Below are 15,096 nucleotides of genomic sequence, written 5' to 3' on the forward strand. Positions count from 1 at the left end.
GACTGATAATCCTCGTAATCCCTCTACAGGGCGCCTGTTGGTCACGTGACCCTGAGTTTGTGCCTCTGATTGGGCTAGCTCTCAACCTTAATATACTCTGACCGGCAGATTCTCTTGCAAAGTCTCAGAAAATAATAAGCACCACATTTTATGAGTGAAAGGCATGAAATAAGCATTACATGCTTTAAATGAAAACAACATGAAACAGGTTTTTTTTTTCTGTTTTGACATTCATTGAATCGTCCCTTAAATTGCTTTTATAAACAAGCAAATGGATTACGACGACTGCAGAGTCAAAATCACTACTAGGTATCAACTGAAAAACATTTTGCACACAAATCAGTATAGTAACGGTGTAAAAAGAGAAAGTAAAATTGAAGAGAAAAGAGAATTTAGATACCATGAGAACTTGAAGAGTTATTGTCAATTTTAAAGCAGTAATGCATATTATTAAAACAGTTTTGGAGTAACTGCTTTTGGCTGTTTCAACTGCGAGTCTGTAAACCACCAGAAAAGGACCACGCTCTTTTCTTTTTTCACTTTTATTAAGGCTGTATAACAATCACAAGAGGAGTTTTAACAAAAGACTAAAATATTCTGCTTTAGACCAAAAACAAAACTGATGTTGCTCTCTCCAAACACACCAGACTACAGTGATAAAACCCTGGTTTGATTGGTAACCTGCCTTTGGATAGATCCTGTCTGTTAAGTTGAAGACACCTTGAATAAAACCACAAGCCTATTTGTGGCAAAACAAACTTTTAATGGTCTCACTTTGATTTGGTCACTTTATTATTTTACTATTGGGTTTACCAATAGTGACAATTTTCTTCCAGCATCCTCTACATACACTTTAAACACTGGCTCATCACAAACTGTAGTCTGTAATGACTTAAATATCATCTTAACAATTCCACTAATGAAACTTTGGCCCATGGGGCGTCTGTTGGTCACTTTAGCACAACATGATAGCCATCTGTGGTTCCATCTGGAATGAATACAAAAACTTAAATTAGTCAAACTGTAAAAATGAAGCCTCGCAGAAAAGAAAAATGCAGAATGTTTGAGGGAAAGTTGTGAGTACAAAGGTTGGCATGAACAATTATTACCTCTTGTTGCGCTGAGGATGAAGCTTGTTTCTTCTTTAAAATTTTGCACCATCTAAAATGCACAGATAGATGTTTTTGCACTTCAAAATAATCACTATTAAACCCAAATGTTAGCTTGATAGCATCAGCAAACAACATAGAGGATTTTTTTTGTTATTACTTATTAGACAGAAAAGATGTGTGGATACCTCGTCTGACACCAAGACGTGGATCCCGGTAGGTTTTTGTCTGTAGATGTGTGTGATTTGCTGTGGAGTGATGCTGTACAGCATAGCAATTTTTTCGGACAGGTCCATTAGTGTGAGCTCCTCCAGGTACAGAGCGTGGTAGACTGCAGAGAGGAGAGGGGTGACAGAGAAGACGTCAAAGAAAAATGAGCAAATCAATCATTAGATCTGTTTTTTGTTTTTGTTTTTTTTCTTTATAATTTAAGAACATTTCATTTAAAAATAATGTATATTCATTAATTGTGTGATTATTGTGTCTTCTTGTGTTGAAATATTATCAACCACGTACTGTCTCCACCACCTGGTTTGACAGGAGGTTGATTTTTGGCCTGCTGCTGACACACATAGATGGTCAAACGAGGCTGTATACACCTGAGAAATGTGAGCAGAGTACAAGGTACAACATGAATAAACATGACATCATATGAATTTATAGATCATTTATAGACCATGCTATATAAATAAACTGTATATATAATCACTCAGATGAATGCATCAACATTTTGGCTGTTTTTTAATGCAAACTTTCTTGAGCTCAGTATGAAAAGACATCAGGTAATTTGTGTAATCTTGGGTAATAATATCTCACCTTCCTTTCATGGTGTTAAAAAGACGAATACCATCAGCAGGGCCGCAGATCTGGATCAGATCCTCCTTGCTCATCCTCAACAGATCAGCACCTGTAACAACAGCAGGTTATCTATCTTCCTACATGACCAAATCATTTTACTTCCTGCCCGCTGTCTCTCTCATTCTTTCATTCTATTTCCTTTAGTTACCTGAAAAGCTGGTGAAGAGCCGTGAGAAAGGTGAGAACCTGTGATGGTGCAGCCACAGCTGAGTGTCCTGCAGCGAGGACGATGGCAGAAGGTGCTACATGTCAAAAAGAAGAAGAGCCCTTGAAATGAGTATAGCTGCACAGCACCCACTGTCTCCAAATAATGTCCTAAAAGGGATAAAAGAGCAACATTAACACTTTCACTCTGCACTGTTCTCCTTTACTTACATCAGAGCAGCCAGGCATGAGCAGCTCCCCCTGCTGGTTTGGAGAAGAGTTGCTATAGAAATATGCAAATGAGGAGGAAAGCAGAAGTGAGATGATTGGTTGAGTGGTTTGTTTATCAAACACTAAAACAGTGTCTGTCTTTATCTGTGGATGCGAAGCACAGTACATGCCTCTGCATAGTCATACCAGTGAGCACCCATAGAGGGAGCTAAGTCCACAGTGATATTACACCAATAGGACAGAGGCAAACCTGGCATTTCTTTGTTGGCATCTTAAATATTTGGAATTCTTTGCTCTCACTAGATTAAGCTAAGCAAAGGCCTAGAAAGAAAGTTTATCAATGTAACTAGAAAAAAGGATGGAAGCCCTGTTCACACATGACTCCTACATTTTAGGAAACTTTAAGGATAACTTCAACTTTATTTTATTTGTATGGCACTTTTCATGCTTGTGCAACACAAAGTGCCTCACAGAGGATAAAAACAAAAGGGAAGACCAAACAAACAAAGAAAAAAAAACAAAAAAACAAAGACAAAGGAATACCATTAAAACCCCAAACCTCCCACCCCCACAAATATACCCATTGCAACACGGTAACACCCACGCACATACATAGACATGCATACCGGCACACACAAACATACACGCACGCACACACACACGCACACACACACACACACACACACACACACACATAGACAGGCTGTTGATGAGGGGACATGGCTGGGCACCAAGATCTGAGGTGAGGAAAAAGCTACCTTTGGGGGCTGCGCACACCGGGAGGAGCCATGGCCCATGGCTGAAAGGGGCGCCACCACAGGGACCACCCCAGCCCAGGCAGACAGGTGGCTCCACACCAAGGTGTAGAGCTCACTAGCCACCAGGGCCGGAGCCATCCATGGGACAGCGCCCCAATCAGTGGGCCAAAAACAGCTCCCGGTGTGGCAGGCCCCCAGGAGGAAACACTGGAAAACCGAGGGACTAAAATAGTAGAATGAGATAAAAGGTCTAGAAGCTAAAACTGAAGGAATAAAACAGTAGAGATTAAATAAATCTTTATCCTAACATAAACATCAAACAACATTGAAATGAAACAACATAATAGAACAGGATAAACTAATCTAATAAATAGATAAATAAATAAATAAATAAATAAATAAACAAAACAGAATTTATAATAATAGCATAAAGTAGAGTCATAATAAAAAAGTGTAAAAATAGGGGTAAGCATAAAAAGAGGTTAATCTAGTTAGTTAAAAGCCTGATTAAAAAGATGGGTCTTGAGCCTCTTTTTAAAAATATCAACATTCTCTGCGCCCCTGAGGCTCTCCGGGAGGCTATTCCACAATCGGGGACCATAATAATAGAATGCCGCCTCCCCGTGAGTTTTAGTTCTTACTTGTGGTATTGTTAAAAGGCCAGCACCGGAGGACCTCAGGGTCCGCGAGGGTTGATAGGGTAAAAGTATTTCAGATAGGTAAGATGGGCCAAGACCGTTAAGACACTTAAAAACTAATAAGAGAACCTTAAAATCGATCCTGAAACGCACGGGGAGCCAATGCAGCGATTTTAAAACAGGCGTAATGTGCTCCCGCCCTCTGGTCCTCGTCAGCACTCGTGCGGCTGAGTTTTGCAATAATTGTAAATTGTGTATGTTCTTTTTGGGAAGACCAGAGAGCAGGGCATTACAATAGTCTAAACGACAGGAGATAAAAGCATGCATTAGTACCTCCGTGCTGGCCTGAGAGAGAAACGGGCGGACTCTGGCTATATTCTTAAGATGGTAGAAACCTATCTTCGTTATGTTTTTAATGTGTGGAATAAAAGTGAGCTCAGAGTCCAAAATCACGCCCAAGTTTTTTACAGATTTTGAGGATTTAAAATCCTGTAACTTAGGTAAGAGTTTCTCTCTCTGGCCTTCAGGACCAATAACTAAAACCTCTGTTTTGTCCTGGTTGAGCTGTAGGAAATTAGCTGCCATCCATGACTTGATGTCTAAAATGCAGTTAAAAAGGGCATCAATTGGCCCTGTATCATCAGGAGACACTGCAATGTACAGTTGCGTATCATCAGCATAGCTATGGAAGCTGATGCCGTGCCCCCTGATGATGTCCCCAAGGGGTAGCATGTATAGATTAAAAAGAGTTGGACCTAAAATTGACCCTTGGGGAACCCCACACTCTATCTTATGGGTTCCTGAGGAACATGTATCCATACTTACAAAGAAACTTCGATCAGTCAGGTAGGACGTGAACCAGTTAAGAACAGTACCAGAGAGGCCGACCACATTCCTCAGTCTATTTAATAAAATGTGATGGTCTACTGTATCGAAGGCGGCGGTTAGATCCAGTAGAACCAACACTGTGAGTTTGTGGTTATCTAAATTACATCTGGTGTCATTTAAAATCTTTAAAAGTGCTGTCTCTGTACTGTGGTTCATCCTAAAACCAGACTGATGAGTCTCCAGAATATGTTTTAAGTTAAGAAATTCATTAACTTGGTTTAAAACAAGTTTTTCTAAAATTTTACTTAAAAATGGTAAGTTGGATACAGGCCGGTAATTATTTAAAACATTTGGATCTAAATCATTCTTCTTCAGAAGGGGCTTCACCACCGCCGTTTTAAAGGAGGTGGGGAAGACACCAGTCTGAAGAGAGCAGTTCACCAAATATAACAGCTGTTCCTCAAAGAATCCATAGAGTGTTTTAAAAAACGGTGTGGGAATTGAATCTAAAAGGCAGGTTGTGGGCTTTACCTGGGAGAAAACTCGACCAAGTGTCCTCGCATCAACCAGGGCAAAACTCTCCAGTGTTTCCTCAGGTAAATTTGATGATCCAGGTGTTGGAAGCTGTTGGAATAAAAGACTGGATCGAATGTCGTTGATTTTTCTTCTGAAGTGGTCTGCAAAGTCCTCACAAAGGGCATAACTCGGAGTCATAGAGGATCCTTTAAAATTTTTGTTAGTTAAACGGTCAATGGTGGAGAATAAAAATTTTGAGTTATTTTTATTGTCTTGGATTAAGTTTTGGAAATGTAAGATTCTTGCTTGTTTCAGTGCGTTATTGTAAATTTTGAGATGCTGGCGTAATATGTCATAATGGACTGTTAATTTAGATTTCCTCCATCTCCTTTCAGCAATCCTGCATTCCCTTTTGAGTTTTTTAATTTCTTCAGTTCTCCACGGGGATGTGGGTTTTGATTTAACTGTTTTAATAAAAAGTGGAGCCACTGAATCCAGTGCTGACTTCATATTTTTATTCAAGTTGTCAGTGATAAAATCGCAGGGTGCTGGTAAAATTTCTGCAGGAGTGCTCTGTAAAATCTGGATAAAATTTGCAGCCACTTCAGAAGTTAGGTAGCGTTTTCTCACTGTTCTCACAGGGGCCTCCCTCTGATTAAAACTGGTGATTGTAAAAAACACACAAAAGTGGTCAGACACAGCCAGGTCCACAACAGAGGGCGCTCCAATGGACAGACCATAAGATATAACCAGGTCCAAGGTGCGCCCCCTGCTGTGGGTCGGCTGCGTGACGTGTTGCTTAAAATCAAGACAGTGTAAGAGGTTTAAAAATTCTCTTGAGATTAAGTCCGAGGAGATGTCCACGTGCAGATTAAAATCACCAGTTATTAAAATTCTGTTAAAAGTGGTATGAATGATTGATAAAAGCTCTGAAAATTCACTAATAAAAGAGGTGGAGTACTGGGGTGGTCGGTAGACTGTTATACAGAGGATGGGTGGGCTGCTAAAAACGAAAGCATGGTACTCAAATGATGAGTACCTATTAAAAATGATTTCTTTCGCCTGCATATCGGTCTTTGTTATTGAGGCCGTACCACCCCCTTTTCTGCACCCTCTAGTTGAAAATAAAAAGTTAAAATTTGGTGGGGAAGCCTCGGTGAGAACAACAGGTGCATCAGTGCCGAGCCATGTCTCAGTAAGGAGAATACTGTCCAGGTTGTTGTCCACAATAATATCATTAACAATAAAAGATTTGTTTAAAAGGGAGCGCACGTTCAGCACAGCCATTTTAACATCTAAGCTGAACGTGCGCTCAACGCATTTTTCCAGCGGAACATTAAAAGCACATTGTGGTCTAAAAACAGTCCTCCTCTGTCTCTTTTGTCTATGTGAGATTATTGTTTTTATTGTGCTTATACTGTCCTGTGCCACTGAGGTCACTGAGGGAGGGGCGTGTATGGTGTACCTATGGGGTGGTGAAGGTGAGTGTGAGTGAGGTGGAGAGCGCCTGTGTGTAGTGAGTCAGGAGGTGGTGGTGCAGGACCGGACAGTCAGGTCAATGTTGACTGCTAAAAGCCTCGACCCCTCCTGGTTTGGGTGCAGGCCGTCTGATTTAAAAAGGTGGGGTCTGTTTAAAAAAGCGATAAAATTATCCACAAAAGGAATACTTTTCCTCAGGCAGTATCCCTTAAGCCACAAGTGCAGCTGGCGAAGGCGACTGGTGGTGACGTCACCATAGCGCGGCGGGGGAAGCGGGCCAGAGATGACCAGTTGCTTCCCCGTGTCCAGCAGGCAGTCGACCATGGACGTGAAATCCCGCTTGAGGGTCTCGGATTGCTGGTCTCTGAGGTCGTTTATCCCAGCCTCCAGAACCAGCGTAGAGGCCGCGCTGTGCTGAGCACACAGCTGGAGGGCGGAGGACTCGACCTCCTTGACGCGGGCTCCAGGGTGGCAGAAGGTCCGACCGCTGTGCACCCTCACGTGCCGGACCATCGAGGTCCCGACAACCAGCACGGAGGGGGCGTGTTGCTCCGCGGGCTGCCTGGAGGTGCGTCGCTGGCGGGATGGGACCCGGGGTTGGCGACGTCGGCCCGCGGTTGATCCTGGCCGAGATGGAGTGTCAGACCTCTTTGGTGAAGGACGATCGGTCCTGTCGTCCAGGGGAGGGAAATCCTTGATGCCAAGAGTCTCATATTTATTATTGACTTGAATGTTAAAGTGCGTGGATGCAGGTACAGTGGAGGAGGGGCTCCGCCTGCTGGCGCCTGCTCGAACCCAGCGCTCTGGAAGAGTTGTTGAGGAGCGGGCGACAGCTTTGGGCTTCGCTCCGAGCCGTGCCCAGGAGTCATTCACCGGCAGAGAAGCGCCAGCCTCGGGAAGTCGAGCGACAGGCTGCGGGAAATCCTTTCCACTTGACCGCCTATTGACCGCCTCCCGTAGCAGCCTTCGGCGGTAAGAGGGAGATGATCCTCCCCGCCGTCTGCCCTGCCTCCCAGCAACGGGGACCTCAGTCGCCCCGCCGACAGCAACGGAGCCTAGAGTGGAGGACACGGCAGCAGCACGGCATCCCTCGGTGGATGGATGAGTCGCTGATGCAGCAGGAGAGGGGGCGGCCACATCGGGAGGAGAAAAAGCCGCAGGTGATTCATTTGATGGAGCGGGGACAGTCACAGAGAAGTCGGACTGGGCACCACATGCAGGCTTCGGAGGGCAGTGAGCGGATCTGTTGAAGGCACGAGGAGAGACCGAACCGGCCACCTGGTTACCCTCACCCGGCTCCGCCGGTGCCTCCTCTAGCCGCGGTGCGTCAGCAAGGTGTAGTGGTGGAGGAGAGACCGACAGTCTCATCGTGCTGCCCCTGACCATCACCTCTGTCCAGGGCTCCCGGGGATTTGGGGTCGAGCAGGATGAAGGACGAGGACGCGAAGAATCCCACAGCAAGGTATCCGAAATTTCGGAATGCATGGACAGGATTCTCTTTGACTGTGCGGCAGCCATGTCGATGTAGCTGGATAACATTGCGTCCTTCTGCTTCAAATCCTCGGAAAGCCTGCGGATGTCTTCTTTAAGGTTAGTTACCTCAGCTTGGGTGTGTGTCAGAACCAGGCAGCTTTTACAGGGAGCGCCCGGCATGTTGACGGCGGAGAGAGTAGCCATAGCGGCTAAAAATGCTAACAGTACACAGGTACCAACTATAGAGGTGTTTTTGCAATATCACGATGGCAAAAAGCAACGCCGAACAGTCCAATACAGTAGCGGCAGTCCACAGGAGAACAGGATTAGAAATCAGATCAGGTAAAAACGCATAAAAACAGTTATAAAACGTCGACAGCAGCGGAGCCTAGTGACACGTCAACCGGCACCGGAAACCGGAAAAAGTTTCTGTTCCACAGACTCATCCCGGGATCCGTCCCGGATCCCGGGATGAGATAAGCTTTGTGTGTCAGTGTAACCGGCAAAATGCATCACCCTGACCTCCTGCCAAGCTTTTCAGCCTTTTGGTGGAACTTCTATCCTCATGATGTTTGTGAGAGCCCATATGTGAACCCAGTCATGAAAAAGCCAGGACCCCTGAAACCCCCCTCCCTCTCATGCAACAGCAAAACTCCACAAAATGAACAATCATCTTTAAAAAAAAATTGCGAGCAGGAGCTTCACCAAATTTCTAGAAATGATTCCAGAGAGCATGAAAGTGGCTTAACTTTTTGTCTGAGTTGACATTAACCCACTCAGCTGTCACATGCAGTATAAACACAGTGACACAGGATGTTAATAATGACTCACCCATCGGTAAAACTACACGCCGTTGGGGAGCTGTGGTAAACTGGCGATGGAGTGCTGCTGCTGCTGGTTTGGCTGGTGAAGCTGAGAGCGTCAGGCCATGGTGAACACTTAAGAGAGGAAGAAGAAAGGAGGTGTTTGATGGCTATTCAACTTCCTGCTCAGCAGTCAAATTACACACCCCATGTACACGTCATATCTCCCATTAATCACTACATTAAAGTGGTTTTGATATTTCTAAAATGGAAAAGGATTTGAGGACTTCTCGCATCACTACCTTTGGTGACTTTTGAACAACTTGCAGTGTATGTTTGATTTTTATCTGGATGGATGCCAAACCAGATTAACACTTGATCTTAAACTGTCAGAGTTACTGATGGGTCTCAATCATTGACTGAGCTCAGCTGTGACGCCAGTACATGACCACAAAGGAACCAGATCATATCTCTTATGTAATGTAATGTGGGTCGAGAAAGAGAGCAGTGTTCCTTACCTCTTTAAGCACCGTGGTCTCATGGGAAAGCTGATACTTTTCTCTGTCTTGAGGGGTCCTTTTATCAATCTTCTCCCTGTCAGTCTTCAGTTTACGATCAGCTCCTTTGGGCTTCCAGAAAAGACAAACACATTAGAAATCATCCTTAATAGAAACAGATAATTCACTGTAATGTGTCAGAACGTGAGCAAACAGGATGAAGAAAAAGAAAGAAAGTTTTTCACCTTGAAGACTTTGACCTGACAGCTGGAGGAGTGGACGTGTTCCATGTATTCTCCATGCTCGTTGGTGGTGAAAGTGTCCACCTGGATACGAAAGGGGACTCCTTTCTCCCCGCCGTGCTTCCTGGGTGTGAACTCGGTGCTGATGCAGTTGACCTGAGAGACGATGAAAGAGAGGTTGGTCACCGTAAGTTTTTCTTTTACAAACATGAAAAACTTTACATTTACACATTTAACCTGAGTCTGTTTTAGTACCTGGATGAAAATTGAAGCATTCTTTACAGGATCCCAGAGGAACTCAATAGTGTTGAGGTGCAGAGGGTGAGAGCGAGGCTCCATTATACCCACAGACAGCGGGATATCTGCAAATGTATTTCATGTATTTGACTGGTCCGTTGTTAACAACTTGGAATAAATCTCATTTTGTTAAATCACCATCCACCATCACCATGAAACTTGAAACAAAATCATAGTGTAATATTATTTAACCTACTAGAACAGGGGTGGCCAACCTGCGGCTTGTGAGCCACATTCGGCTCTTTGCCTTCACTTGTGTGGCTCTTTGGTCCGTTCATAACAAATCAGTTCATCTTCATGAGTAGTGGTGTGCGGATCGATCCAAAACATTGATGATCAATACTTCTGACCCGAGATCGATACTTAAGTTTCAGTTTCTCTTCCCTTCTCTGCTCTTCCCCCTCCTCTCCTGCTCGTTTGTAAGGGGCTGTTAAACTACAATGTTTTTTGGATGAAACGCAAAAGTTTTGTAGTGTTTCAGCCTCTGGTTCACACGGAAACAGCACTTTAGCCAACCTAAAACACAAACTTTGCTAGTGGATTTCTTCTGAAACGCTGCAGCCATTGCCGTGTAAACAGCAAGCTGGCGTTTCCAGGTACATATAAACATACCTAATTCGGTACCCATCCTTGACCGTACCACCACAATTTCTGTGGCTCTTGTTCTCTGATTGGTTGGCCACCCCTGTACTAGAAATACAAATCTTTTATAAAAGTTGATGTAGCAAGCCAATTTGTACCAAAGCTAACTCACCTATATCCAAAATCCGATCCCCAGGTCTGTTCCACCTCCATCCCTCCAGCTGCTGGTGCTCCATGTACTGCAGTCGGCGGTCATGAAACACCACGCGCACAATGCTCTGCGAACAGGAAGGAGCAGGAGTTTAGGCCGGTGTACAGGCCACAAATTGAGCAGAGCAGTTTACACAGTGCCACACAGCTGGCTCATCTTTTTCACCCATTAAAACACATAGAGGCAGACTCAGCAGGCAAGGGGTAGGGGTATAAAATTCAAAAGGGAATTTCATTTCCATTAACATTTTTATGGATTGGCCATAGGTTAGACAGCATCTGCAGAAATCCATAAGGGGAAATGAGATGCAGCGTAAAAACTAACATCCCATCAAGGGATAAGGGCCCCCAGTCAGTAGGATGACTCATTAAGGCCTTAACACAGTCTTATTTGGTGAAGTTAAATACTTCTGGTCCCATCTATAAGTTTTTCTAACATCACAGTGTTCCATTCTGATACTGTGAATAGAAAACTGTCTGGGAACACACAAATACACTAACCATTGAAAATGAATATATGTAGTACAGCCATACACCACTACCTGGGGCTGTAGCTCCATTAAATGCTAGTGATGTAAAACTATGATACACTACTACCTGTATGTAAACAAACACAGATGGCAGATGGTGTAGCACAGGGTCGTTTGTCAGTATTTAGATCTAGGAAAATGGAGATCAAGTTGTATGAAGGTTTTGTCTGCTTTAACTGGATTCTCCACGCTAGTGGTGCTAGCTCTGCTAATTTTAGCATCACTCTGTAGATGTACATTCTGTGTTTTTAAGTGATTCATCATGCAGACTCAAAGGTCTTTATACACCTCATTTTTGTCTTTAGTCTTCTCCCTTTCTTGTACACTCACTTAAATGTCCCCTTTTAAAGCCAACCTAGAAACCCTGACAGACATGAGATAAATCAACAAATAGGACTAACAGCCAGTAAAAACATGTACCAATGGCAGATTTATGGAGGGGGACTCATGCATGACTGAGCACCAGAACTCATGGTAGGCCTGGACTCAGGACATCAGAGACACCAGCTGTCCCATTCTTGTGTTTCTAGGATGCTACTGCTAACATTGACGTCTCAATGGTGGAGGAGGCAGACTGACCACAGACACACGGAGGCAGGATGCGCTCACACAGAAATGAAATGAATGACCCTAAACTCTTACTAAGAGCACTGGGAAAAGTCTCAGCTGTGTAAGAAACAGTCATAGCTAATAAGAGAACAAAAAACTGGAATTAGCTTTGAGAAAGAAGTCTCTAGGAGAAAAAAAATTCCAATAATGCAGTTTTGAAACAACACAGATAGAGTGTGTGAAGGGAAATGTGTTGGGCTGTGTGGTTGTTGGCTATTTGTTGAAATCTTGAATAAGAGGGTGAGTTTGGGTGACAGTACCAAGCTCTCCGAGGTCACCACCCCACCCCTGAAGAGAGAGGAAGGGTTAGGGGACCTGAGCCAAATCAGCAAAGTAGAAACATCAAAACTGATAAGAGAAGTAAGAGGAGAAGATCACATGAAACAGACAAACACAATACCTCATACCTACCTTTACATATTTGCTGCTTATATCTGTATACTCCACTAGTTTTCTGTTTAGCATACGGATTTCGTAGGACTGACCTACATTTTAAAACATTAAAAAAAAACCTGATTAAAAGTGAAAAATGGGAAATCAGTCAATCAGAAAAGAAGGGGCAGTGAAATTAAATCAAATTTAAAAAAAAGGTTTTGAGCCAGAGATGAAGGCTAGACAATGTAAAACATTCACATATCTCCATCTTGAAGAAAGACGATACATGTAGTTTGATATAAACAGGCAGGAGGGATTAAACACTAGCTGCATAAGAGGATGAGGGCTATCAGACTTCTGATCTCTTCTATGTATGGAGCCAATTCATTACAGTGAAAGTGAAAAATCAGTTATTGTTATTATGATTATTCTCAGTGTTTTAACTTGGTCAGACTTTCTTTTTTGGTATTGTTACTTTTATCTCAATGACTTGATTCTCTTCTTTTATATCTATATCTATATCTTCTTTTTCTTTTTGTATTTTTATTCTTCTTGAAATTTTGACTCTTAATCATTTTTATTTTGGCTAATTTATCACAAAACTTATTTGATTTCTTCTCCAGGAATATCAAATTTCATGTCTTTTTTCTAACCTGAAATGATGACTAATTTTCCTGATATATTTTTCCTTTTCATTTTATCTTTTTAAACTCATAATTTTGTTCTTAATGTTTTCTTGGGGCACCAGATTTTTGGATGGAACTGAGCTGCCCTATATTTTAATTCCAACTCAAAATTTCTAAAAAAAAAAATTTCTAAAAAAAAAAAAAAATATATATATATATATATATATATATATATATATATATATATATATATATATATATATATATATATATATATATATAAGAAATAAAATAAAATAAATGAACAAATAAATAAATAATCACATAAACATTATTGAAATAAAAAAGGATTATTTTCTTTTCTCTTGAAAACAGACTCACAGTTTTGAAACAAAACTCCAAATTCTCTAAAGAATAAAAAACAAATAATAAATTAATATATTGAGATAAAAAATAAATTTTAAAAACATAAATTTAGAATATATATATATGTATTGAAATAAAGAAGAACTCTTTTTTTTTCTCCTGTAAACAGACTCATAGTTATGAAACAAAAATTAAAATTTTGTGTTTTATCCATTAATTCTGACGTGGCCCAAATCCTCTTCTGCAGCTGTGGTTGTTTCTTTTTTTAATCACCATCACTACAAACCTCAGCTGCTAACCTTGATGGTCAATCATAAATGTCACTTTACATGGCTACGTGAATGTTGGCTCATTGTTTTCATTTTTCTCATTACAGCAAACTCACTTTTTTTTTTTCTTTTGGTCTTTTCACGAGAGCCGAATTACTGAAGAGCTGATAAGCAGAGCAAACTTTGAATTTAGCAAAGGTCAACAAAGCTCAAATACAAAATATCACTCCATCCAACAAGAAAGACAGAAACGATCAGAAAGCTTGAGTGGAGAGGATGATGTCAAAGAGAGGAAGTGGAGGAGGAAGGTTGATTTTAAGCATAAAAGATGAAAAGAGAGGAGGGTGATGAAGACAGAGGATGAAACTGATCCAAAGTGACACAAATGAAGGAGCTCATGTCGCACATTTCATGAATAGTCCACAGTTCTGTGACAGTAGTTTCTGTTAGCTTACTTTGATATTAACATGACAGTACTAGGAGATTTTTAAGCTTGCTTTCTTTTTTTCTTTTTCTAAAGTTTGACAGAATTACAGTTAGCAAACAGCTCAATTTTTTTTTCCTTACCTAACCTTATTGTTAAATTTGTCTAAAAGCTGGTTTTGGTGCCCATGTAGGGACCAAAAAAATAAATAAATCTCACCCTGATTTCTTTAAACAATTTATTTAGTCAGTGCTATGGAGAATAAATTTAATAACTCCCTCTGACACCTAAACCTTGCAGCTTTTTCATGTAATAAAATTTAACCTACAGAAAAATATTAGTCCTTATGCTCATGTTTTGTTGGTTTTTGTGATTGTTGTTTGCATTTAAAGCTCATTAATAACCAGTGAAAAATCTCTTTACATGAGCTTTAACCACAAGTGAATTTGCAGCAGTGAAAAATATTTACTTTAAACTAACTCTGCAGCTGTTTGGATTACATGTGACAAAATGAGCTCCTGTGCATTAAGTCAATATGGACAGTCTCATTCAGATAGCTACCTTGGTTGAGATAGGTGAGGCTCTCCTCCTGCTGCTTCACAGCCGGGGAGGTGGCTGCACACAGAATGTACTGGAACGGAGTCCTCTTGGCACCGTTTTCAGACATAAGCCTCGCTTCTTCATTTTTCAAGAAAGGTGCCAAGGCCTCTCTGTGAAAGGAAAGAGGAACAGCTAAATGTGGAGGACATTACAGGTTATTGTTCTTTTATCTAATCACTTCATCATGTGGACAAAGGTGCAAAAGGTTGATGTTACAAAACACAGCGTTACTCATTTGCCTTGCTTCCTTTTTTTTTTTTTGAGCCACTTGTGCAAGTGTCAATGAATGCAATGTGACTTAAAAATGCCTCACTGAAGTGCATTCAACAATCTCAGTTTTTTGCAGTTGTATTTGAATGATCAAATATTTCAGTTATCACAGAGCTGCTGCAATTCTGCACATTCAAAACAACAAATAAAGACACTTGCTCTCTAAATGCATTCTTGTGCAAGTAAACATCCCCTCTTTGATTTGACCTGTCATCGATTAACTTTTCTAAAACTTCTCAGCATGACTTGTGCTTTACCTAATGTAACTAGCAGAGTGCTGGTGGTAGGACTCAGGCTGGGAATGGCAGAACAGCATATTTTCCAGTGCGGTGTCTTCTTGTATCCCAGGAACCACAGGGAAG

At 41.7% G+C, this 15,096-nt stretch overlaps 1 protein-coding gene across 1 annotated transcript; it reads right to left on the reverse strand.

Annotated features, from left to right (window-relative positions):
- Positions 1 to 322: 322 nt before the first annotated feature.
- Positions 323 to 15,050, reverse strand: tfcp2l1 (transcription factor CP2-like 1). Its single transcript, XM_074694167.1, has 15 exons — positions 14,992 to 15,050; positions 14,426 to 14,574; positions 12,216 to 12,289; positions 10,628 to 10,733; positions 9,832 to 9,938; positions 9,580 to 9,732; positions 9,356 to 9,466; positions 8,866 to 8,972; positions 2,343 to 2,394; positions 2,116 to 2,209; positions 1,926 to 2,016; positions 1,626 to 1,708; positions 1,298 to 1,440; positions 1,110 to 1,161; positions 323 to 988 (listed from the first exon to the last, which is right to left on the reverse strand). The coding sequence occupies exons 1-15, from the start codon at positions 15,048 to 15,050 to the stop codon at positions 951 to 953; spliced, it is 1,419 nt and encodes a 472-aa protein (XP_074550268.1). The 3' UTR covers positions 323 to 950.
- Positions 15,051 to 15,096: the final 46 nt, after the last annotated feature.

The sequence above is a fragment of the Halichoeres trimaculatus genome, unplaced genomic scaffold (genome assembly GCF_033239565.1).
Source record: "Halichoeres trimaculatus isolate MK-OKI-2021-1 unplaced genomic scaffold, fHalTri1.1 fHalTri1_scaffold_19, whole genome shotgun sequence".
In the NCBI taxonomy this organism is placed as follows: domain Eukaryota; kingdom Metazoa; phylum Chordata; class Actinopteri; order Labriformes; family Labridae; genus Halichoeres; species Halichoeres trimaculatus.

Excerpts from the sequence above, each read along its gene's own strand:
- tfcp2l1 (XM_074694167.1), bottom strand. The coding sequence starts at position 15,050 with ATGCTGTTCTGCCATTCCCAGCCTGAGTCCTACCACCAGCACTCTGCT. Across the intron at positions 12,290-14,425 it reads CCTCACCTATCTCAACCAAG|GTCAGTCCTACGAAATCCGT; the intron begins GTAGCTATCTGA and ends TTTAAAATGTAG. Across the intron at positions 9,939-10,627 it reads GGATCGGATTTTGGATATAG|ATATCCCGCTGTCTGTGGGT; the intron begins GTGAGTTAGCTT and ends ATACATTTGCAG.